General features: G+C 36.6%; 1 protein-coding gene across 39 annotated transcripts in view; it reads right to left on the reverse strand.

The window, feature by feature from the left end:
- Nucleotides 1–26,044, reverse strand: part of CLASP2 (cytoplasmic linker associated protein 2) — a 189,798-nt gene that overhangs the window by 40,576 nt on the left and 123,178 nt on the right. For 8 of the 39 annotated variants that reach the window (XM_067753641.1, XM_067753640.1, XM_067753680.1 and 5 more), the window contains 8 exons: nt 24,068–24,094; nt 21,270–21,440; nt 20,602–20,709; nt 11,259–11,321; nt 10,187–10,293; nt 8,498–8,521; nt 6,896–7,140; nt 4,730–4,793 (listed from right to left, as the gene is read on the reverse strand). In XM_067753641.1, coding sequence (XP_067609742.1) covers nt 4,730–4,793; nt 6,896–7,140; nt 8,498–8,521; nt 10,187–10,293; nt 11,259–11,321; nt 20,602–20,709; nt 21,270–21,440; nt 24,068–24,094 — 809 coding nt within the window. The remainder of the gene's footprint in view (nt 1–4,729; nt 4,794–6,895; nt 7,141–8,497; nt 8,522–10,186; nt 10,294–11,258; nt 11,322–20,601; nt 20,710–21,269; nt 21,441–24,067; nt 24,095–26,044) is intronic. The other 31 variants (XM_067753653.1, XM_067753648.1, XM_067753646.1 and 28 more) reach the window with 7 other exon arrangements.

The following is a 26,044-nucleotide window of genomic DNA, read 5'->3' on the forward strand; positions in this document are numbered from 1 at the left end:
CTGAAAGTTTAAAAAGTTTATTTATCAAGTTATGGACATCAAATAATTTCAGCTTGTGAACTATTTACCAACCACATTACTCCTGTCCCAGGAAAAAACCCAGCATCTATTTCAACTGTATTCAGAAGTTGAAATAGCAGCTCTTTTCTAGCCCTTCCTTTCTGGGATGTGTATTGGAGCTCACCTGATATTTCAGCTGGACTCAGATGCTTACTCTAACACATATAAGAGAAACATTCTGGGGGTTGGAGGTGATCCTAGATGAAAGGAGATGGGGCTGCTGCTCACACCCTGGTTCTCTAAGTAACCTGTTGGGGACAGCAGGTGGTCTCAATCATGTTGGGGAGAAGTAAGGACAGCTTCCAGTTAACATGGAAGCCAGCTACTATTCAGAAGCTGTTAACACAGCTTTAAGTTGACTTCAACTTAAAAGGACATGGGAGGGCTTCCCTGGTGGCACAGTGGTTGAGAGTCCGCCTGCCGATACAGGGGACACGGGTTCGTGCCCCGGTCCGGGAAGATCCCACATGCTGCGGAGCGGCTGGGCCTGTGAGCCATGGCCGCTGAGCCTGCGCTACGCAACAGGAGAGGCTACAACAGTGAGAGGCCCGCGTACCGCAAAAAAAAAAAAAAAAAAAAAGGACATGGGAAAACCCACCCAACCAACCTCAAGGCATGAGGTGTCTCCTAAACACTACGGCCCATTCTGGGGTCAAGGCTTCAGATGATTTCTGCCCTGTGAGTTTCAGGATAGTTAAGGTTACAGATAAGTGATTCCAATTCAGAGTGGAGAGCTAACCCACACTTGAGGAAGAAAAGAGAAGTCTCTTTGATGGCCTATTTCAAGGCTATGAGGAAAAGCACGTGGCACATTTGGGGAAATGAACGTAGTTTCCAGGATTGAGAGTGACAGTGAGAAGGGAATGACAAGCAAAAATGATAGGCTTTGTTTGAATATTTTCTTGAGGGTAATGAGTAGTCACTGAAGGGTTTTAAGTTAGTAGAGAAGATTTACCTTTTAGAAAGGTTATTCAAATATGCAGCGTGGAAGAGAATTTAGGGATAGGAGGTGGGGAGGAGGTGCAGCTGGCCAAAGATGATTGTGCCCTGAATTAGCAGTGAGAATGGAAATGTTTAGAAGGTTGAATCAATTAGGACTGAGTAAATTTCTAGAATAATGCCCAAATTCTTCACTTGAGCAATGAGAGGATAGTGGTTTCATCTAATGAGATAAAGCAATGCAGGAGGAAAAGTAGTTTTGAGGTTTAAGATGAGCAAAAGGCATGTAACTAAGTAAGTGCAGGAGAACAATGTGGGCTGGAAGTACCATATGAGAGTCATTAGGATAAAGTGGGTGACTTAAGCTTCAGATAAGGTACAGAAGTGAAAGAGGAGGGCCTAAGGCAATGCTCTAAGCAACACCAATGTAAGTAAAACAAGCAGAGAGATAAGTGTCTGAAAAGAGAGGGTGTCTACTGTGAGGAAGACTGGATCAGGCACAACAGAAAACACCCCTCTTCCACCTCTCCCACATCCCTTTCCTTAAAGTGTCAGAAAAGATACGCTGGATAAACTCACAACAAGGTTGAAAAATAAAAAGGGATGTCAAGCAGCAAACTGAAATTTATGAAAAATTCCTGGTGGCCAAGCAGATGAGATCACGTTAGCAAAAAACAGAGTACATGTTTATGTGGCTACCAACAGCTTCACGGTAAGACCTCCTGCCATTTCCATAGAAGAAAAGGTAGAAAGAATGGGCTTATGTGCGGTTAACTTTGCCAGTTTGGAGACAGGAAATGGGAGTTTCTGCTGGATGGCTTCTATCTTCTTGGTAAGCTAAGAGGCCAGGACATATGCTTGGGGCATGAGATGGGTGGAGAGGTGAACAGGGATGGAGTTCTGAGGAAAGACTATCTGACACAGTCTCTGTGGAGGACAGAAGAAAAAAACTAGAGGAAGAGGAAAGGCAGCACTGGGCTTTTAGACAAAAATCACAGATCAGAAATGGAGAATGGCACAATATACAGGAGTAACAGGGCTGATTTCACCCAGCAGGGGCCAGTACATTGTTTCCCTTCAACAGTCTTAACTTTCAACCAGTGGCATGAGCATGAGCAGAGGTTCTTAAACATATTTCTATTTTAGTGTCAATGACCAGAGTTGACTGTATAGAGCAGGGGTCGGGAAACTATGGTCTCAGAGCTAAAAATGGTTTTACCTTTAAAAAAATTTTTTTTTAATCAAAAGAAAAGGCTATTTCGTGACAGAAAATTTTATGAAAATAAAAATTTCAATGTTCATAAGTAAAGTTTTATGGCAACCCAGCCATGGCCATTTGTTTAGATATTGTCTATAGGTACCTTTGTGCTATAATGGCAGAGTTCAGTAGTTCTGACAGAGATCATTATGGCCCACAAAGCTACAAATATTTACTACCTGGCCCTTTATAGGGAAAAACAAACAAACAAAAAAGGCCAACTCTTGATAGAGAACAAAATTTTACTTGGAAAGAAAAGAAAGCATCAAGAACAGCTGCTTGATCCAATGATTGGACTGTTAGTACTTTATAAAATTAAAAAGGGGGGGATATCTACTATTTTAATAATATAAGGATATGATGCAAAAGCTCAAATCAAACCCTGATATTTTTAACTCAGCACAGTATGGTGATATATCCAGTTTATTCTTTTTTTGTGTGTGTGTGTGTTACGCGGGCCTCTCACTGCTGTGGCCTCTCCCGCTGCAGAGCACAGGCTCCGGATGCGCAGGCTCAGTGGCCATGGCTCACGGGCCCAGCCGCTCCGCGGCATGTGGGGTCTTCCCGGACCGGGGCACCAACCCGTGTCCCCTGCATCGGCAGGCGGACTCTCAACCACTGCGCCACCAGGGAAGCCCCTATCCAGTTTATTCTTAATGAATTACATTACTGGTAGAGTCCCTGATGGACAATCACCAAACAAAAGCTAAACAAAAACGAATTAAAAATAATCTTCCCTTTACATGTGTATTCACTGAATTAACCAAAAAAACAAAACCAAACAAACAAAGCCAATGGATCAATAAGAATTGTATGTTCTTATAAAATCCCACAGGAAAAAAAAAAGTCTTCTCTCGGAAGGATTGTGGCTGGTTCTCTGCATCTACTAAGGGAGGCCAAACATCTGTGCTTTCACCAACATCAAACTTGGTTTTCCTACTTGATCTTCAAGAGACTTTTTTTTAACTTTTGACATTCACTTTATTTAAAAAATTTTTTCTTCAAGAGACTTTTTAAAAAAGTGTTTCTCTTTATTACTGTGCAAATCCTAGGATCCAACTAAATTGCATTATTGTCCTAACAAAAAATTAAAAACTGTGACTTCAAGAAATAATCTAGCCTTACACTCTCATACCTTCCAGCAGAGATGAATTACATTACTTTTGAAGATGTTTTAAAACTCTATTTTTAAAAGTTGTAGAGATTATTAATTAAAACATCATTTAATAAAACAGGTCCACCCAGATCATAATTGTCTTGTCCTTTGGCTCATACTGCTAACAAAAAATGTCAACAGCTAATTTGTTCAGGATTTACAGAAATTTTTCCATTAAAGCAATTCCTACAGCTGTAATTAGTGGTAGCAATATCAGTATAAAATGGTATGGTTATCTACATGCTCAGTTTGAAAGTTATAAACTTAGTGTACTTTAATCTTTGTCTTTAATGGGATCTTGCATTCTTGGATAAAATAAATATACCTTCTGATAAAAGGATAATCTTTAGAAGTTAAAGTACAAGCAATTTATAATTCTTAGCTGGATTTCAGTTTATGTATAGAGTAGGATTTTAGTATCTTTAAGTAGTGTCACAAGTAATGAAAATATTGAAAACAGAAAAAAAAATGAGGGGGAAATGACATGTGCAACAATAAAGTGAAGACAATTAAAAAAAACAATAAAGTGAAATTTGTTAATATCTTTCTTATGATTTCCCTTCCACATCTCCCTCTCACTCAGGTTAGAAATTCTCATGTAGACACCTGGTGTCCTAAAGGAAGATACTGAATAAAGTTTCACCATTGTCAAACACACTGCTGAAAACAGAATAAATGAGTCCATTTTACAACAAAATTTTACATTTTAAAGCAAAATTTCACAGTATACATGCAGACTATGCAAAAGTACTTAAATACATTTTAATCCACATTAAAAACTAAACAAAGTTCTGATGATTTTTATGAACTATTTCAATATATGAAATGCTTCTTTTATATTACTAACAAACTATGGGTGAAGCCATATTTTGTGCTTTTTGTTATTTAATGGCAATTCTTTTCTACAAAATTGCTCTTTTAAGAATATATTTATGTTAATAGAGAAGGAAACTGAATAAAAAGTTGGCAAATTTTTTCAACTTACCCCAATTATTTCCTTTACAAATAGTAAAATGTTTTTAGAAATACAAATACTCACCCTAAGTGTATAAGAGTTTTGCATGTTACTATATATTCTTCAGTTTATAGTCTTAGATAATCTCTCTTTGGAGAAGCTTAAACAGTTACTAGAGAGCAATTTCTAAATTAAGTATGATATCAAATACTCAATTTCAATTATGTTTGAAAAGGTCATTGCCATTTTAGAGCAATAACAAAGCAAAAATGGCTTATAGTTTTTTGTTATTATTCACTTCTTTTTTGGGGCAATACAATAATGACACCTTATAGGAGTAATCTTAAATACTAAAACATACCTTGCCATGAGGATCAGCAAACATTCTTGTGAAAATTTCACATAATCTTTTCAGTTCAACTCGACTGTCAAAATAATAAAGTGGAATTAATATCTTGCTGTAGGAAGAAGTCATTTAAAAGTGACCTTACGGGGACTTCCCTAGTGGCGCAGTGGTTAAGAACCCACCTGCCAATGTAGGGGACACGGGTTTGAGCCCTGGTCTGGGAAGATCCCACATGTCGCAGAGCAACTAAGCCCGTGCGCCACAACTACTGAGCCTGCGCTCTAGAGCCTGAGAGCCACAACTACTGAAGCCCGCTCGCCTAGAGCCCGTGCTCTGCAACAAGAGAAGCCACTCCAGCGAGAAGCCCGCACACTACAATTAAGGGTAGCCCCCGCTCGCCACAACTAGAGAAAGCAGTGTGCAGCAACGAAGACCGAACACAACCTTAAAAAAAAAAAAAAAAAAAAAAAAGTGATCTTACATATAACTGGGCTTCTTAAAAAAAAAAAAAAAGCTAAAAAAAATCATCCCTCCTAAATGAAAAATTAGTGGGATTTACTAGTCAGGGCTAAATACAAATTTATCAAATGCAACAATAATTCTGTAGTAACAGACACTATTTTAAAGGTTGAAAGTTATATGAAAAGAAATACAACTGTACTTCATTAATGTAAGCACAACAGAGGAAAGTATACAGATGACATTCCCAGCACATGAATCTTATCCTTTTAAATGCTATGATGTTTTCTTAAATTTTGCCACCTGAGGGCTAAAATCTTTCTAAACTATGACTATTTCCTTGCCATTTAAAATGATATACTGAACCTAATACTAATCTAATCTTGATGGGGTTGGGAACAACAGTATGATGCTTTATTGTAGTGATTCACTAACTGTGACATGAAAGCATTAAAATATATTAGGAAGTTTATAGATAAACACTTATTTTAAATTATATAGTTCTAATACTTCCCAAAATAAACAGCTAGTAAATCAAACTCTGAGTGTGGTGGAAAATAGTGGGCCACTTCCTGACTTGATACCTGAAATCAAACTTATGAATTTTCTAAAACTATGTTCTTAAAGGGATAGACCATAGAGATTTAAAACATTACACAGATAAAAAACAATAAAGAGGGGCTTCCCTGGTGGCGCAGTGGTTAAGAATCCGCCTGCCAATGCAGGGGACATGGGTTCAAGCCCTGGCCCGGGAAGATCCCACATTTCGCAGAGCAACGAAGCCCGCGTGCCACAACTACTGAGCCCGCGTGCCACAACTACTGAGCCCGCGTGCCACAACTACTGAAGCCTGCGCACCTAGAGCCCGTGCTCCATGACAAGAGAAGCTACCACGATGAGAAGCCCGCACACCACAACAAAGAGTAGCCCCCTCTTGCCACAACTAGAGAAAGTCCACACACAGCAACGAAGACCCAACGCAGATGAAAATAAAATAAATAAAATACATTAAAAAAATAAAGAATTTAGAGAGGAAAAGCAAGCAAAAGCCATTAGGAAAGGAAACCGAATCAAACCCAACTAAAAACCAATATAAACTTTTTTTTTTTAACTTTATTTATTTTTTGGCCACACCACACAGTATGGGGGATCTTAGTTCCCCGACCAGGGATCAAACCCACACCCACTGCAGTGCAAGCGTGGAGTCTTAACCACTGGACCACCAGGGAAGTCCCTAAATTTCTGTTCTTAGAGAAATTCACTCCAAATCCATTTCATACTATACCAAGATCCAAATATTACACAAACATCAAGAATATACCTTCATTTCCAAATGAGCATAAATATTCTTTCATCTCACTGAAAAACTTATCAGGAATGAATTTTAATAATGAGTCAGCTTTAATATTATGCATATTTTATTATTTATTTTCATTAAAAAAATTAATAACATTTTTCATTTAACATCTATTTGTGAATAAAAAGTTTCCTTTTAGAAAGTTTCTTTAAATAGAGCAAGTTAATTAAAACTTTTAAAAGTAACAATAGTATAGATGGTCCTAAAGGATTAAGGCTTGGGAAAATATTTTGATGCCACCTTCTGAATTCAGGACACGTATGAGCCCATACCAGTATCTTTAAAGTGTTATGAAAAAGTCAAGTCAAGTCAATTGTCCTGTCCTAACCAGACAGGACAATTATTTTAAAGACAATATAACTCACCTTAGCGTTCTCTGATTTTTTAGTAAGTTCTGCAGACCCAGGAGGCCTTCTTTCCTTTCTGACCAGTTGGAGCTAGCACATCTGTTGAGGACTTCTGCCACATCTTCTGTCTGCCTCATGTATGTAGGAATACTACCATTCCGAGAGCTATAGGAGCGTTCTGAACAAGCACTGGATGCATCGCTGTTGGCATCATCATCTGAATGCATCCCATATGATTCATATCTTCTTCGAGCAGGTTTTTTCTGTTACACATAAAGACTCTCATTAGTGGTAGCTAAAATAATATGCTGGTATTTCACAAATTTCTACTGACGATAAAAAGACTGGTTTTTGTTTAAAAATCAGTGTAAAGCATGCTGCTAATCATTGTAATAATAAAATGTTGATATTTAGTTTTTCTTCAAAAAACATGTTTTAGGAGTTAGTAGATGATGAAATATTCTTTAACTATGGCGAGTGATAAAAGCAGAATAAGACTACTGTATGGAAGTCAGATATGTAAAGTGGGGAGCACTAAAAACATGGGGTTCTTCCTTTTCTTTTTTCAGGAAAACCAAAAAGAACTACAAGAGTATAAACGAATGGACTCTGTACTAAAATTCTGAGTTGTTAAGAAGAAATTACTACCTTTTTAAAGGATGAGAATGGATCAGAAAATGGGCAATGGATCAGAAAAACATTTTTCCCCATGTAAAGTTCTATTTTTTTCTGTCTCTCAACCTTCTCTTTCCTCTATTCTCCTTTCACTTCTACTATCACTTGTCTTGCCACTCTTTCTTCTCTTGTATGCAACGCTGACATTTCCTAGAGAAGTAAAATACGGAGAATGATGACATCCTGTTTTGCTTACTCTTCCTTTTAGGAGGCAAGCTCCTGGAGGGTCCTCCATGTTCTTCCCAATGTGTCTATACTGTCTATTTCAATATTTATGAGAAAGCATATTTAGATTCCTTTGATTTCTTTACATCTGAAGCTTATTATTTAATAAATGTAACTGCTAATTTTACTTTGAATATTAAAAGTGAAATGAGACAGAATAAATAGCTTATTTGAGATTTCTTTGGAAGAATTATAAATCTTTATGTAACCTGATATTTGAATTTAGGCTGGTGAGCAGTGGATATTTCTAAGAAACATTTAAGCACAATAATTTTACACAGCTCCAGGTGACTTAAATTCTCCAAGTTTAAAATCTAAAAGAAATATAATTTGAACTCAATTAAAAATAGTTTTATAATGACATTCCCATCACTAAATTGATTTTAGAGGCACCAACTTAATTTAGAATGGCAAAAATGTGGTATTTCCTGTGTTGGTCTTCAAGACCAGTTTTGTTATAGACATCAGTGTCGATGACATCATCGCATTTGTATAAAGTAATCAGGCTTAAAGGATGAGAACCCCCATAGGACACTCTGTTTAAGCACTATCTCCCTGCTGATAATCATATAATCATATATACAGAAAAATGATATGTATCTAAGGATTTTATTACTTCCATTTGAATTTTTTATAGAAGACTATCATCTGTTAAACTGATGAAGGAAAGAAAAAAAAGTTATGGTATCATAAGATGTCAGAAAACAGCAATGTCTATACCTTAGTCCGTATGTCTCCTAAGAGCTGAGAGCAGATTTTTAAAGAGAAAAATTGAAAATAATGAAAAACATTTTGCTAAACAGCACAGTGAAGTAGGCATAAACAATGCCCATAATTAGAAACATTAACTTTTAAAATATATAGATACATAAGAACTGCTTATTAGGAGAATATATCTTTAACTTGTCAATATCCTTTAGTCCAAAGAAAAAAATCTAAGCTACAGAAATACTCCCATAACCAGTTTTCCAAAGAAACTCAAGTCTTCTTCCTATTTGGATCCTTTTGTTGTTTCCAAAGTTAATTTTATTTCTATGATTTTCCCTAGGTCCAATTAGACTTAATAGTTGGATAGTCTTTTCCTAAAAACCGATAGTTATAACTGGAATATCTATGTTATGCAAATAATGGAAGTATTCACAATCAAATGATTGGGATTCAGCTTTTAGCCCTGGTGGCTAAATATTCCTCATATAAATCAAATACAACATCTTATAACAAGTAATAGTTCAAGAATAATCCATTCAATTCATAAAATTTATGCGAGCAGAATTTAACTAGTAAATCATCCATTTACAAGAAACTAAAAAACATAATTTGAGAAATACACTGATGAGGAATAGTAAATTTAAAACGTATGACTAATTTAATATCACCAGAAGAAGATGTGATCAATATGTCCCAAGCTCAAGAGAACAAAGTTCCTACTTAGTTGTACTGATTAGAAAAGTCAGATGGCTAAGGTAAAGAGAAAAATTCAGCACATACAGACTGTTAGAACAGAACTGCACGTGATTACATTTAATATATTATAGCTATGATCAATGAATATTTTTAAAAACTTGTTTTTCAAATATATGTGGCAAATATTGTATCAACACTGGTTAAGAGGTGATATGTGGTTTTAAAAGGCATAATGTATTTTTAAATTTCAAAACAAAGATGACACCTTTATAAGTTCTGTGTAAAAAACTGAGTAAATGCTTACTTCTCAAATATAGGATTAATATCATAACTTGAAAGAGAAATTATCATGTTGAATTGACTTGGGAAAAAGGAAAAAGCAATTATAATCACTGTTTCTAATACTTCCTTCATAATTTTAAGTGAGAAAAACCACAGTGATATCTGAACAGCACTCTTCTGACAAACCATCATAGATCTACGGATTATGTTTTTAAGCCTCACTGTTTAATGTGTCAGGTATAAAGAGCCAGAAAGATATCTTAAATATAAGTTGTTTTGAAGGTGTACTTTCTCTCAGCTCAGAAAATACAAATAAATAAAGACTAAACAAAACTGTACCCCAAACTAAAACAATCCCTAAATACCCAAGGTTAAGCTAAACTTGAAATTACATACTTGTAGTGTACATATTTATATACTAATCTATCTGCCTTTATTCTCAGTGTATTACAGTACATAAAAAACATCACCATATTAACAATATCAATATTTATATTCCTGATATCACATCAATTACTATGGGCCCTGGCTTAAAAATTTGGCAATTAATAAAGATCAAGAATTAATTATACTGTTTTGCTTTTTACATTGCCCACATTTGATCTTCCTAGATTTAATACCAAGAATTTTCCCATCTCCTTTCCCACACTTGTGGATTGGCTCACTCATACATTAGTTTCACAGTTGGAACATCTGTAAAGATAAGGAAATGGAGAAAAGTACCAAGGCATCTGCTACTGCCTCCTCCACGTCGGAACCTGTGTTCAGGACTCGCATGGCACTGACAGAGGATGACAGTCGGCTTGATTGGCTGATCCCATACCCTGGACCTAATTCATCAGAAGAAGGAAAATAGCTTTGAGAGAGCCATAAATGTAACGGGGTCACGTTGGAAACTTTAAGATCCTTAAGAGGAGGAAAAAAAAACCAATGGGGCAAAGCATTTTAAAAGCAATACTGTATTCTCTGGGTACATTTATTTTTAGTCAAATAAAAGGGCAAAGGCAATTAAAATCACTGACAGTGCGTGGGAAGTAAATTTAAAGAATAGTAGCTATGATATACTTTTCACCAGAAGATAGAAGAAAGCATGGCTGGCCAACTAAGGGCTTGCAAGTCTACAGCCCTGTAATTAATCTAGCTCTATCAGTCAGGCAAATCTCATCTGTTTGCTTGAGCCACAGAGTAGCCCAGAACAAAGATCAATTCTCAAACCAGTAACGATTAGGGAGCTCAAGGAAGGCACGCCAGGAATTTACAAGGGAAAACCCCTCCAATTATTATCTCTTCTCTTTCAAGACAGGCTGATTCATTCTGTAACTAAGATGTATCATTTGATATTTGTCAAGGACCTACTATTGCCCGACACTCTGAGGTATGTAAAGACAAACCATAGATGGGTTCTTCCTCTCAACTACTGTCTACAACATATCATCATTTACAATTAAAACACTTCATCCACCATTTTGGTTTTTTTTTTTAAACATATATACAAAGATGAAGTACATAACTGAGAACATAAAACAATTTTTATATTTTAAAATGACATAACTTAGGTTATACAAAAGAAAAATGCCCATCTCCAGTGAGAAAAATGTTCAAATAAGATTGCCAAAGGGAAAAAAGTTACTTGGGGGAAGATTTTTTTAAAAACCCACAAATGACTTATTCTCCAACAAATTAAATGTAAATAAAACAAATCAATTTTAAAACATGATTACTCAATGGAAACTGACAAGGACAAAAAACTTAAGATGAATGCACAGATGATAGTGAAAATGTACTCATCCTTCACCTGAGGCCCCATACACATCGGGGGCGTAGAGGGCACCAGTAGATCTGGAATGGTGTCTGGAGGCTGGAATAACAGGACCATACAAACCTCATCTATTACTACAGAAACAAGGAATAGTGGCAGCACTACAGTCAGGCCAGGAGAGTTAGTTCACAATGGTATTACTATTAATAGTTAAGGATCAGAATATTGCCTTAGACTAGGGCAACTGAACACTTGCATTGCAATATCTTCCTTGACACACAACAGATCTTACACCTAAGGGGACAGACATAAGCTCACAGGAGACAAAAAAGTAAGTATTCAAATGGAAGGAAATGTCAAAAGTACAAGCATGAGACAAAAAAATGAACACTGTAGTTTCAAAAAAAAAACCACTATGGTAAATAGTAACCAATAATAATCCCATCTCCTCTAATCCTGAACCCAGTGAGGCAGTTGTTACTATTCAATTTTACAAATAGCTACACTAAAGCACAGAGAAAAGTTAATTAATTTGATCAAGGCCACACCTCAGTATTTGTAGTCTTTCAAGGCCTTTGCTCTTAAATAGTACACATACCATCTTTACATTGTTTAAAAGATAACATACCTCATTTATGTTAACATAAATGTTTTCTATAATGGTTCACAGTATATAAGTTCTGCATTCAGTAGATTATTTAAATATCAAAGCATATTTTGAGCACCAAAAAAGGGGAGTATTAACAATTTAATCAAAAAACCTAGAAACTTGTGACTTCTTATATTTATGACATCTCTCTAAATCTAAATTTAGGATATTTAAAATTTTAGATCTTAAAATCTTGATTTTCATAACATCATAAAGTCAGTCTTTTTCTTACACACACAAACAAATAAGCCAGGAAAAAATCATTTTATTATTTAATGAAACATATTACTCATTTTAAAAGTTACTCTGCTTCAGATATATTAATGAGAACAGTTAAAATACTTTTATTACATGAATTACTCTTTCCTTTGCCACAGGACCTTAATGAGTAAGAAAATGATCAAAAAGATTGAGAGATAGGATTAAAGAGAGAATGTTGCATAAAATGTTTAACAGACCCTGAAAGGTGATTGGTATCATTAGTAAAACATACTAATATATAGTTTTAATTTTACCCAACAGAATAATTTCTAAAATGATAAGGAAGAGTTGAAGCAATATGGAAATGCTTTAATAGATGAAAAAATTTTGAAAACCTTTTGAAATCAATAGCTATCTGTGGCTGAAGATAACACTCATGTGCTTGTAATAATGTAAGCCTTTTTTTGAATCTGGGTTCCAGAAACAGATGGAAACTAAGAGTGTGAGTTCCAGAGTTCATCTTTGTTTAGCCCTGATTTATTTCTGGTGTTTTAGGACCCTGATGCTGGCCTTGTGTTACAACTGAATAAATGGCAAGCTATGGGATTCATCTGCTGAATGGCCATATTCAAGTCAGAGGTGACAAAAGGATTCACCAAATAAAGAAAGAGAAAAATGTAGGCAAATATGGCAGAAAATGGGAATGAAAAGGACAATCTGATTTCTGGGAATGCTATCTTCATCTCTGTGTAATAAACAGGACTAATCTGCTACCTTTACTATGCAATATCCATATGTAAATAAAGGGCTACAAAATTCAATTCTTCTAAAACTATATGATTAAAAGGTTTAACCACCTTTAAACCAAATAGGATGTTTCATCACAATTGGGAAAACTGCCTCCTTTAATAATAAAATTTAAATGATTTAAATTGCCAAATGGCAGCTTTGAGATAAATCTAGATCAATGACTAAACAACGTATCTCTTTAAAAATTAGGCATGACCACCTAGAGGAGTGGGATAGGGAGGGTGGGAGGGAGCAAAAGGGAGGGGATGGGGGATATATGTATAAGTTCTTACTTTATTATAAAGCAGAAACTAACACAACATTGTAAAGCAATTATACTCCAGTAAAGATGTTTTAAAAAAAAGGCACATTAACATGTTTATTTTTTAAGTAATTAGAAGTTGGTTATAAATTTCCTCTAATCTCTGACTATTGTACACTTTTAAATGGTACAGAAACCTATTTTTGTTTCTTCCCGATATCTCACATTTTCTACTAATTGTACATTATATAAATATAAGTATTATACTGTTAAAAAAACCTAAGATCCTTGCCACTGATGTGTCACACAACTAACTGTAGGTAAGCAAGCACTGTTCCAGGGCGAAGACTGGGAAGAGCAGTTGCAGCAGTGACGATGACCGTGATAACCACGTGCTCACCGTGTGTAAACACTGCTCTGAGGGACAGTTTTCATGTATTCTCTCCTTTACAGTGTCTTCAAAGCAATGCTAAGAACTACATGCTATTATTATTCTAGCTTTACAGATAAGGAAAAACCCAGGTATAAAACAGCTACAGAGCTGGGGTATCAACCAGGCCATCTGACCCTAGAACATATGCTCTTAAACTATCACCCACCCACTCTATTTCCTTTGACTCTTCAAGGTGGCATGCTTACTTTATACAAATGTAAGATTTATTTCATTTTTAAACACATATGCATGAGGATGTACCATATATATATGTATATGTATGTGTGTGTGCATGTATACACACACATACACGGATACTCTACAGACTAAGCCTACTGTATATTGTACATGAACTAAATCTACCTCTGGCAGAGTACAGAAGGAAACTCTTTGGCACCTGGGACTGGAACACAAACAAGGGTTGAGGATACCCCTGCCTGAGTTCCTAGCTCAAAGGGTCAGTACAGGATAGTCTAGTAGTGATATGGTTGAGCCAAATGGCCCAAAGAACTAGAAATTAATCTCTAGAAATTCTATACTAACGTGTCTATTGAAGAAAATAATAATTCCAATAAATAATGAGTGGAACTATGTTCTACATAAGTATCACAAAGTCTGAAGTGCAACTCTCTTAAGTATTACAGTAACCTACATTTTATGGAATTAAAAGAAAAAACCTGAAATGGCTATAAGTAAGTGCATATAAACAAAGTATTAGTTAAAATGCTGAGGACCGACACTAGGAAGGCCCTTCGCGGGTGGAGACTTCGGGAGGCGGAGTGGGGGAGCTTGGGAGTCGCGGAGGAGAGCACAGCAACAGGGGTGCGGAGGGCAAAGCGGACAGATTCCAGCGCAGAGGATCGGGCCGACCGGAACTCGCCAGCCGAGAGGCTTGTCTGCTCGCCCGCCGGGGCAGGCGGGACTGGAAGCTGAGGGTCCGGCTTTTGTCGGAGCGCCGGGAGAGGACTGAGGTTGGCGGCGTGAACACAGCCTGCAGGGCGTTAGTGCACCGCGGCTAGCCGGGAGAGAGTCCGGGGAAAAGTCTGGACCTGCCCCTGCCGAAGAGGCAAGAGACTTTTACGTCCCTCTTTGTTTCCTGGTGCACGAGGAGAGGGGATTAAGAACGCTGCTTGAGAGAGCTCCAGGGACGGGCGCGAGCCGCGGCTAGAAGTGCGGAGCCCAGAGACAGGCATGAGACGCTAGGGCCGTTGCTGCCGCCACCAGGAGGCCTGTGTGCGAACACAGGTCACTAGCCACACGCCCTTCCGGGGAGCCTGTGCAGCCCGCCACTGCCGGGGTCCCGGGATCCAGGGACAACTCCCCCGGGAGAACACACGGCGCGCCTCAGGCTGCAACGTCATGCTGGCCTCTGCCGCCGCAGGCCCGCCCCACACTCCGTGACCCTCCCTACCCTCCGGCCTGAGTGAGCCAGAGCCTCCGAATCAGCGGCTCCTTTAACCCCGTCCTGTCTGAGCAAAGAACAGACGCCCTCCAGCGACCTACACGCACAGGCGGGGCCAAATCCAAAGCTGAGCCCCTGGGAACTGTGAGAACAAAGAAGAGAAAGGGAAATCTCTCCCAGCAGCCTCAGAAGCAGCGGATTAAAGCTCCACAATCAACTTGATATACCCTGCATCTGTGGAATACCTGAATGGACAACGAATCATCCCAAATTAAGGAGCCCTGTGGATGAAAGGCTCTTGGTGCTGCAGCCAGGAGTCAGTGCTGTGCCTCTGAGGTGGGAGAACCAACTTCAGGACACTGGTCCACAAGAGGCCTCCCAGCTGCACATAATATCAAACAGCAAAAATCTCCGAGAGATCTCCATCTCAACGCCAGCACCCAGCTTCACTCAACGACCAGCAAGCTACAGTGCTGGACATCCTATGCCAAACAACTAGCAAGACATACTGAAAGTGATGAAGGAGAAAAACCTGCAGCCAAGACTACTCTACCCAGCAAGGATCTCATTCAGATTTGATGGAGAAATTAAAACCTTTACAGATAAGCAAAAGCTGAGAGAGTTCAGCACCACCAAACCAGCTTTACAACAAATGCTAAAGGATCTTCTCTAGGCAAGAAACACAAGAGAAGGAAAAGACCTATAATAACGAACCCAAAACAACTTAGAAAATGGGAATAGGAACATACATATCGATAATTACCCTAAATGTAAATGGACTAAATGCTCCCACCAAAAGACACAGATTAGCTGAATGGATACAAAAACAAGACCCATATATATGCTGTCTACAAGAGACCCACTTCAGACCTAGAGACACATACAGACTGAAAGTAAGGGGATGGAAAAAGATATTCCATGCAAATGGAAACCAAAAGAAAGCTGGAGTAGCAATTCTCATATCAGACAAAATAGACTTTAAAATAAGGACTATTAAAAGAGACAAAGAAGGACACTACATAATGATCAAGGGATCGATCCAAGAAGAAGATATAACAATTGGAAATATTTATGCACCCAACATAGGAGCACCTCAATACATAAGGCAAATACTAACAGCCATAAAAGGAGAAATCGACAGTAACACATTCATAGTAGGGGACTTAAACACCCCACTTTCACCCATGGACAGATCATCCAAAATGAAAATAAATAAGGAAACACAAGCTTTAAATGATACATTAAACAAGATGGACTTAATTGATATTTACAGGACACTCCATCCAAAAACAACAGAATACACATTTTTCTCAAGTGCCCATGGAACATTCTCCAGGATAGATCATATCTTAGGTCACAAATCAAGCCTTGGTAAATTTAAGAAAATTGAAATTGTATCAAGTATCTTTTCTGACCACAACGCCATGAGAATAGATATCAATTACAGGAAAAGATCTGTAAAAAATACAAACACATGGAGGCTAAACAATACACTACTTAATAATGAAGTGATCACTGAAGAAATCAAAGAGGAAATCAAAAAATACCTAGAAACAAATGACAATGGAGACACAACGACCCAAAACCTGTGGGATGCAGCAAAAGCAGTTCTAAGGGGGAAGTTTATAGCAATACAAGCCCACCTTAAGAAGCAGGAAACATCTCGAATAAACAACCTAACCTTGCACCTCAAGCAATTAGAGAAAGAAGAACAAAAAAACCCCAAAGTTAGCAGGAGGAAAGAAATCATAAAAATCAGATCAGAAATAAATGAAAAAGAAATGAAGGAAACGATAGCAAAGATCAATAAAACTAAAAGCTGGTTCTTTGAAAGGATAAACAAAATTGATAAACCATTAGCTAGACTCATCAAGAAAAAAAGGGAGAAGACTCAAATCAATAGAATTAGAAATGAAAAAGGAGAAGTAACAACTGACACTGCAGAAATACAAAAGATCATGAGAGATTACTACAAGCAACTCTATGCCAATAAAATGGACAACCTGGAAGAAATGGACAAATTCTTAGAAAGGCACAACTTGCCAAGACTGAATCAGGAAGAAATAGAAAATATGAACAGACCAATCACAAGCACTGAAATTGAAACTGTGATTAAAAATCTTCCAACAAGCAAAAGCCCAGGACCAGATGGCTTCACAGGCGAATTCTATCAAACATTTAGAGAAGAGCTATCACCTATCCTTCTCAGACTCTTCCCAAATATAGCAGAGGGAGGAACACTCCCCAACTCATTCTACGAGGCCACCATCACCCTGATACCAAAACCAGACAAGGATGTCACAAAGAAAGAAAACTACAGGCCAATATCACTGATGAACATAGATGCAAAGATCCTCAACAAAATACTAGCAAACAGAATCCAACAGCACATTAAACGGATCATACACCATGATCAAGTGGGGTTTATTCCAGGAATGCAAGGATTCTTCAATATACGCAAATCAATCAACGTGATACACCATATTAACAAATTGAAGGAGAAAAACCATATGATCATCTCAATAGATGCAGAGAAAGCTTTTGACAAAATTCAACACCCATTTATGATAAAAACCCTGCAGAAAGTAGGCATAGAGGGAACTTTCCTCAACAATAAAGGCCATATATGACAAACCCACAGCCAACATCGTCCTCAATGGTGAAAAACTGAAAGCATTTCCACTAAGATCAGGAACAAGACAAGGTTGCCCACTCTCACCACTATTATTCAACATAGTTTTGGAAGTTTTAGCCACAGCAATCAGAGAAGAAAAGGAAATAAAAGGAATCCAAATCGGAAAAGAAGAAGTAAAGCTGTCACTGTTTGCAGATGACATGATCCTATACATAGAGAATCCTAAAGATGCTACCAGAAAACTACTAGAGCTAATCAATGAATTTGGTAAAGTAGCAGGATACAAAATTAATGCACAGAAATCTCTGGCATTCCTATACACTAAGGATGAAAAATCTGAAAGTGAAATCAAGAAAACACTCCCATTTACCATTGCAACAAAAAGAATAAAATACCTAGGAATAAACCTACCTAAGGAGACAAAAGACCTGTATGCAGAAAATTATAAGACACTGATGAAAGAAATTAAAAATGATACAAATAGATGGAGAGATATACCATGTTCTTGGATTGGAAGAATCAACATTGTGAAAATGACTCTACTACCCAAAGCAATCTACAGATTCAATGCAATCCCTATGAAACTACCACTGGCATTTTTCACAGAACTAGAACAAAAAATTTCACAATTTGTATGGAAACACAAAAGACCCCGAATAGCCAAAGCAATCTTGAGAACGAAAAATGGAGCTGGAGGAATCAGGCTTCCTGACTTCAGACTATACTACAAAGCTACAGTAATCAAGACAGTATGTTACTGGCATAAAAACAGAAATATAGATCAATGGAACAGGATAGAAAGCCCAGAGATAAACCCACGCACATATGGTCACCTTATCTTTGACAAAGGAGGCAGAAATGTACAGTGGAGAAAGGACAGCCTATTCAATAAGTGGTGCTGGGAAAACTGGACAGCTACATGTAAAAGTATGAGATTAGATCACTCCCTAACACCATACACAAAAATAAGCTCAAAATGGATTAAAGACCTAAATGTAAAGCCAGAAACTATCAAACTCTTAGAGGAAAACATAGGCAGAACACTCTATGACATAAATCACAGCAAGGTCCTTTTTGACCCACCTCCTAGAGAAATGGAAATAAAAACAAAAGTAAACAAATGGGACCTAATGAAACTTAAAAGCTTTTGCACAGCAAAGGAAACCATAAAGAAGACCAAAAGACAACCCTCAGAATGGGAGAAAATATTTGCAAATGAAGCAACTGACAAAGGATTAATCTCCAAAATTTATAAGCAGCTCATGCAGCTTAATAACAAAAAAACAAACAACCCAATCCAAAAATGGGCAGAAGACCTAAACAGACATTTCTCCAAAGAAGATATACAGAGTGCCAACAAACACATGAAAGAATGCTCAACATCACTAATCATTAGAGAAATGCAAATCAAAACGACAATGAGATATCATCTCACACCAGTCAGAATGGCCATCATCAAAAAATCTAGAAACAATAAATGCTGGAGAGGGTGTGGAGAAAAGGGAACCCTCTTACACTGTTGGTGGGAATGTAAATTGATACAGCCACTGTGGAGAACAGTATGGAGGTTCCTTAAAAAGCTACAAATAGAACTACCATATGACCCAGCAATCCCACTACTGGGCATATACCCTGAGAAAACCATAATTCAAAAAGAGTCATGTACCAAAATGTTCATTGCAGCTCTATTTACAATAGCCCAGAGATGGAAACAAGCTAAGTGTCCATCATCGGATGAATGGATAAAGAAGATGTGGCACATATATACAATGGAATATTACTCAGCCATAAAAAGAGACGAAATTGAGCTATTTGTAATGAGGTGGATAGACCTAGAGTCTGTCATACAGAGTGAAGTAAGTCAGAAAGAGAGAGACAAATACCGTATGCTAACACATATATATGGAATTTAAGAAAAAAAAAATGTCATGAAAAACCTAGGGGTGAAACAGGAATAAAGACACAGACTTACTAGAGAATGGACTTAAGGCTATGGGGAGGGGGAAGGGTAAACGGTGACAAAGCGATAAAGAGGCATGGACATATATACACTACCAAACGTAAGGTAGATAGCTAGTGGGAAGCAGCCGCATAGCACAGGGAGATCAGCTCGGTGCTTTGTGACCGCCTGGAGGGGTGGGATAGGGAGGGTGGGAGGGAGGGAGACGCAAGCGGGAAGAGATATGGGAACATATGTATATATATAACTGATTCATTTTGTTGTGAAGCTGAAACTAACATACCATTGTAAAGCAATTATACTCCAATAAAGATGTTTAAAAAAAAAAAAAAAAAAAAAAATGCTGAGGACCACACAGAAATTCTAAAGATTTTCAACGTAAAAAATTCTGCCTCTCCAATTACTCTAAAATATTTAGTTTTTTAAAAATCATTTAATATTTTTATAATTGAGGTAAATATAGTATTATAATCAAGGATATAATAAAATCTCTATAATCAGGGACAGACAGGTTTCACAGCAATGACATGATAGAAGCTAATGCATGGGAAATGTTGTTAAATTGTAAAATACTGTAAAAATATTAATCCCTCCTATTTTAATAAGTTCATTCTTTCTAGTATCTGAAATATCTAAGGTGAAATGTTAATATTTCTGCTAAAAAGGACAAAAGTCTTTATTTTTATCAAACTAAATAGTCCATATTTCACTTAAGAGTAAATATTTAAATATTGTCTTTAAATTTTATAGGGATATTTGTTAAGAAAAATCTTGAATTCAATATTCTGTAGTTTAAATCTGTATGATATTTACTTGATTATGAAGGCAATTTGTTTATCCAATGTCTAACTTGCTCATTTAAGACAGATAAATGTCAAAGGAATTGCCCAAACATATAATTTCCTTCTGACTGTCCTTAAAAAGAAAAGAGATAGAGGAAAAGATACAGTTGAAGAAATCATCAACTAAATCCAGGGTGTGTTGAGGTTATCAGATGGTAGGAACACAACAGTGAAGCAATATGCCTCACACCTGCCCAAACACTTACCAAGGGGCTGAAAAGAGCGAACAGGACTCGTATCCCTGCTGCTCTCCCGACTGGCTTCCCGGCTGCACCCTTGGCTCACACTTGGTCGAGGAATACGACTGCTTCGGGCTGGTATGAAGCAACAGCAGCACAGAAGGGGAGTAAACAGGAGATAGAGTTTGTATTTTTGATATTTTGGTTTTATTCTTTTCTTTCTTTGTTTCTTTTTTTTTTTTTTGGCCACTCCATGCAGCATGCGGGATCTTAGTTCCCCGACCAGGGATCGAAACCATGCCCCCTGCAGTGGAAGTGCAGAGTCTCAACCATTGGATCAGCAGATAAGTCCCTATTCTTTTCTTTCTTAAAAACTAATAAATAAGTTTTTTCTAAGGTTGAGAAGAAACTTTTCTTGATGAAGCATTACCAGGAATACAATTAAAATTCTTGAATACAGTCTTCTAGTTTGTATGTGATTAGAAGAGTAAAATGATATTTTTCTAATAAAAAGATTTAAAATATAAATGAATTATACTTTCAAGATAAGATATCTAATTCCATTTTTAACCTATATATCAGTTGTCCTTGAATTTTAAGTTGTTTTTCTCTAACTTAAAGTGCCTAAATTGAAGTCTTCAATGCCTGAAATACTAAAGAAATACAAGGTCCCAAGTTCTGCACAAAAATCTTACCCACTGAGAGCCTAGATGGACTAGCCTCTCTGCTACAGCCCTGGCTTCGTGGTATCTTGCTTCTCTTCTGTGCTGAGGCTGAATTGACCAGGACTCTTTGAACACCAGAGCTCACAGTGGAGAGGGCTGTTGTGGTCAGAACTCTTCCCGGAGACCCAGACCGGCTGCCAGCTAAACACCAAACACACATACAAATGTTAAGATATGAACTCCAAGAGAACTTGTTGAAAGGATAAAAATTCAAGAAGTACACCTGAGAAAACTGTGATGGAATGGCAGTTCTAAGTTCAAAGGAGTTAGACTGAGGAAGGTTTATATATACTCAAAACCTGGAATAAAAAGGTATACTATATATACTAGGATTGAATGGTAAATCATGTAAATATATTTTCAGTTTGGGGAGTATAAGATGCTATGTTTAATAAGGACAACACTATTATGATTTTCAGAACATAAATAGTAGAAAAGATTTCCAAAGAAATAAACTTATCTAACAATACATTTCATGCAGCTAAAGCTATACGTTAAAATGCTATATATTAAAGCTATATATTTAAAAGGAAAAAATTAATAATTCTATTATTGCTATCATTTTTGTTAAGAATATGGTAATGAAAATGTGCTTCCTGTTAAAAGTTTGCCTGCTGAGATGCCTCTAAATGGGCATAACAAGGTTATCTTGCAACTATGTATATTTTAAAATTTTTACAAGATTTAATTTTAAATGTTTACAAAGTTAGGCCAGCTGAAAAAGAAACTTGCATTTTGCTATTTGCCTTCAAATAGCGAAGGGGTCTTGGGTGGCCAGTCTGCCAAGTTGATGTATACTGAGGGTAAAACACAACTAAAGGGCAAATAAATGTCAAAGAAGGCAGACCCTTTCTAAACTAGTGATTTTCAGTCTTGGAAGACAAAGGATACGTGGTCAGGGACAGAGAAAGGGAGCTGGACAAAATCTCAGAGATTGGGGTAAGAGTTAAAAAAAAAGTTAAGAAACATGCTTTTAAACTAGAATTGCACGCGTTAGTGTTTAAGGGGATAAGCTCCTTGTCAATCAAAATATTTTTTGTCTGCATTGAAAAGGAAAATGAACTAGATAACTCCAAAGTATAATTTAACTCTAGATTCTGGATGGTAGCATTATAAAAGTTAAACTTGCACTTAAATAAAACGTCATGAAAGCAACGTTTCCTCTTTGCTGGGAACTTCTCCACAGTCACTGCTCACCAGGTATAATCTTACCCAATGACACTTCACTTGCACAGAGCAAAGATTAAAGAGTCAAAGCCAATGGGGACAAGCAGGGAACATCAACCAGGGAGCAGTGCTGAATGTAAGGGAGGGAGTGGTGACATTTTAGTTCAAGCCAGCTCTGTCTTGAGGTAATAATGGCTACATTTTGGGACTTTTTTGTTTTTTAAATGAAAGCTTTGACATGTCCTGATTTTTATTATGTTGTGTAGACCAAATAATACACGAATAGAGGCAGGCTGAATGTGGTTCATGGGCTGCTGATCTGTGACCCTGGCTACCGTTTTCTTGGCATGGTCTTCCTGAATACAATTTAAACTCATGCTTAATTCCTAAACTTTATTAGCACACAAAATGAAACTCATCTTCCGCTGGTTATAGCAATACTGTAAAACAAATCAATGTTTACGATGACGTTAGCAATTTACTATCTGTGTAGAAGGAATTCTAAATTGTTGCAGGGAAATTATACAAGTGTACTTTAAAATGATGAGTCATTTGAATTGTTTCATGATATTTCAGATGAAGAATCTTTAAATCAAGTTTCTTTCAGTTATAACCTTAGAGATACTCACAAGGCACCTATTTTCTCCATGCAGCATCTAAACTAAACATACACACCAAAACACCCAAACACCCAACATGCTACAAACTCACAATGCAAGATAAGCTGATGGAATATTTTATGGGAACACTTGCAACAATATAAAAAGTATAAATTATGAACTGAACACATACAACACGTTATTCTGTTAAAACTAATGTAAGTTTAGGGGGTGACAGTGTTGGTAGGAGTCTGGAGAATTCCTTGAAATGTGGATCTATTCAGCAGAGAGGAAACATATAGTATAGAAGCAGAGTAATCACGCTACCTATTCTAGATTTATTGACTTTATCAAAACTATGCAAGCTCACTCTCTATATATTTAAATTCATTCATGCCCTCTCCTGGGAAATAAAATTGGCAGTGTTAATCATTACCCGCTCTTCTCCAATGGTCGCCCTGGCCCCAACCAACAGCGTGTTAATTACAGTGCCTACAACCCATTTTGGAATTATTTATACTTAGAAGAAAATATCAAGGCTCTTTCCCCAGCAAAAGAACTACCAAGGCTAATTATTTCTTCTAGAAAAACCACACAGTTGATGAAAAAGAGTATGATGTACCTAGGGAATAGCATGCTACTAGAAAATACTCTAATTTATGAAGTTTGGAATTAGATATCTAATTTCTCTTGTGCTGCCTAAAGTTTTCAAATTACCATTTTATACTTTTTATGAGATGTTTTCAAGGCATTACTAAAGCTCCTTCGTTTTTGAATGTTTACATCTGTGGCATCAACATGGATAATTTTAAAAACCCAGGGTTTTGGTAATAAATAAGGACAGGTCAAAGAAAAATCATAATTGGTGATTTTTACCCCAATAATGGCTACAGAATGATATAATATTAAATGTTAAGAATTTCTGCTGAATAGAACCCATTCTTGATAATGAAAATAGGTGATCAAACAACAGATGCACACATAAAGTCTATATATTCTTACCACCAATGGTATTAGCAGATTGTGATCCTGAACAAGTGTAAAGGCAGAATTAGGGTAAGGGTTATAATCCATGAAGAGGGAAGAAGCAGATTTAAAATGAATGGCAGATGGAAATAAGAAGGCTTTAATCAGTTCTTAGAAAATAAAAAATTCTAAAGGAAAAAAAGCAAACTTTAAAAAAAAATCCCAAAACCATTGATGTCTGTAACAAAAGCAGAACATTTAGCAGTTTTTAGCTGATAAACTGAAATCAGACACTCATGTACAAAGCAGATGAAATGAAGGTGCAAAAGTAAATGTAAATTCTTCAGCTTTTCTTCTACTGATAGTCTAAAATCTAAATAATTAAATGTTTAAATTTTTATAATTTAAACATTTAATTTAAAACTACAGGTAAGGAAGAACAACATCTTCTAGCTGAAGAAAAATTAAATGAAAAAGCTACAGGTTTTATCTTTCTTAAGACACACAGGGGAAAAAAACCAAACAGTAGAGGGGTGGGGTGGAGAGACAAAATTTCTGACAGGCTGTACAATCATTTGTACGTAATCAGTCACTACCAACAACAAAAGACACAATCTTTACGTAAACATTTAAGTCTGGAAGTCTCTCCACTGGGTCTGTTTTTATTTATTTTTGGTTAGCCATCAGAACATACCTGCTTTGACCCAAGAGATTTTTTTTTTCCTAAATGGTGATATAAAAATATGGAAAAGACCATGCAAACCCTAATGAATTACCTAAAAGCAAAGTGAAGATGGAGAGCACAGCAATATTTCTGTGCAAATATGTGTAAAGAAACTTGCATCAAATTATACAAGGCCACAATATCTTTTTTCAAAAGAATTTGAAATGAAAAAAACAGTCATTCAAATAAATAAGCAGGCAGATAAACAAAAACCTCACCAATATGATTTAAAATCTAAGTGATTTTATGGTGGGAACGTCTTCTGATCTTAAAATCCTACTAGGTCTAAAAATCTATCATTATGTTCTCACACTCTAGGAGAGGATTTCAAGTATTGTGGATTGGGTTTCAAAGTGAAAAACCAAATGTAAAAAAATTATTCTATATTCTCTTGAAGTGATCAGTAGTTATAATACACTTAAAAGGGAGTTCCTTAAGTAATATATTAAAAAAACATACACAAAGCACTTTGAATCTCTGCCATGAGTTCAGTCTTAGTATTACTTTAGAACTCAGTAAAATATCTCATATAAAATTGTTTTATCATTAAGATGCTGTATACAGACAGTTTCTGGTTGCTACCTTTATTTTTCTTTCTGCTTTAAATTTCCCAACTTCACCGTTATTTTTGCTTCCTGAAGTCCATAAGAAATAACAACAAAGAAGTGCACAATAGGAGTATAAAATTCAGTTGACATTAGGTTAAGAAAAACAAGGACATCAATTTCACCAGCTAAAATATATAGCACATACTTTGTGCTCAGGCAAAATACTAATTTAATTCTCACAACAATCCTGTGAGATTATCCTCTTCATTTTACTGGTTACAGTAGAAGTATATAGAAATACAGCAACTTTAAATAACCTGGAAAAGCCATGGATCAAATCCATGATCTAAATCAATACTTCTCAGACTTGATTGTAACACAAATCACTTGATGATCTTGTTAAAGACTGAATTCAGTAGATCTGTGGTGGCATGAGATTGTACATTTCCCAGGTGATGCTGATGCTGGTCTGGGCACCCCATTTGGAATAGCAAGGCTCTAAACTACTATGCTATACTGCTAAAGATTAAGTTACTTTAACAGTTACCCTAAAAATACACAAGATCTGGGAAGAATGTGGTATGATCTATTCCTAATTTGGTTGGGAGAAGAGCTCTCACCCAGAGGGCATTTGCCATGTTTTCCTATTTGTAAATAACCCTCAATTTGCAAACCAATTTTACTAAGGATTTCTGCTTATTTTTAGGACTCCTGTTGAGTGCTCCCATCATTACTCTGTCT

The sequence above is a fragment of the Pseudorca crassidens genome, chromosome 10 (assembly GCF_039906515.1).
Source record: "Pseudorca crassidens isolate mPseCra1 chromosome 10, mPseCra1.hap1, whole genome shotgun sequence".
Taxonomy (NCBI): domain Eukaryota; kingdom Metazoa; phylum Chordata; class Mammalia; order Artiodactyla; family Delphinidae; genus Pseudorca; species Pseudorca crassidens.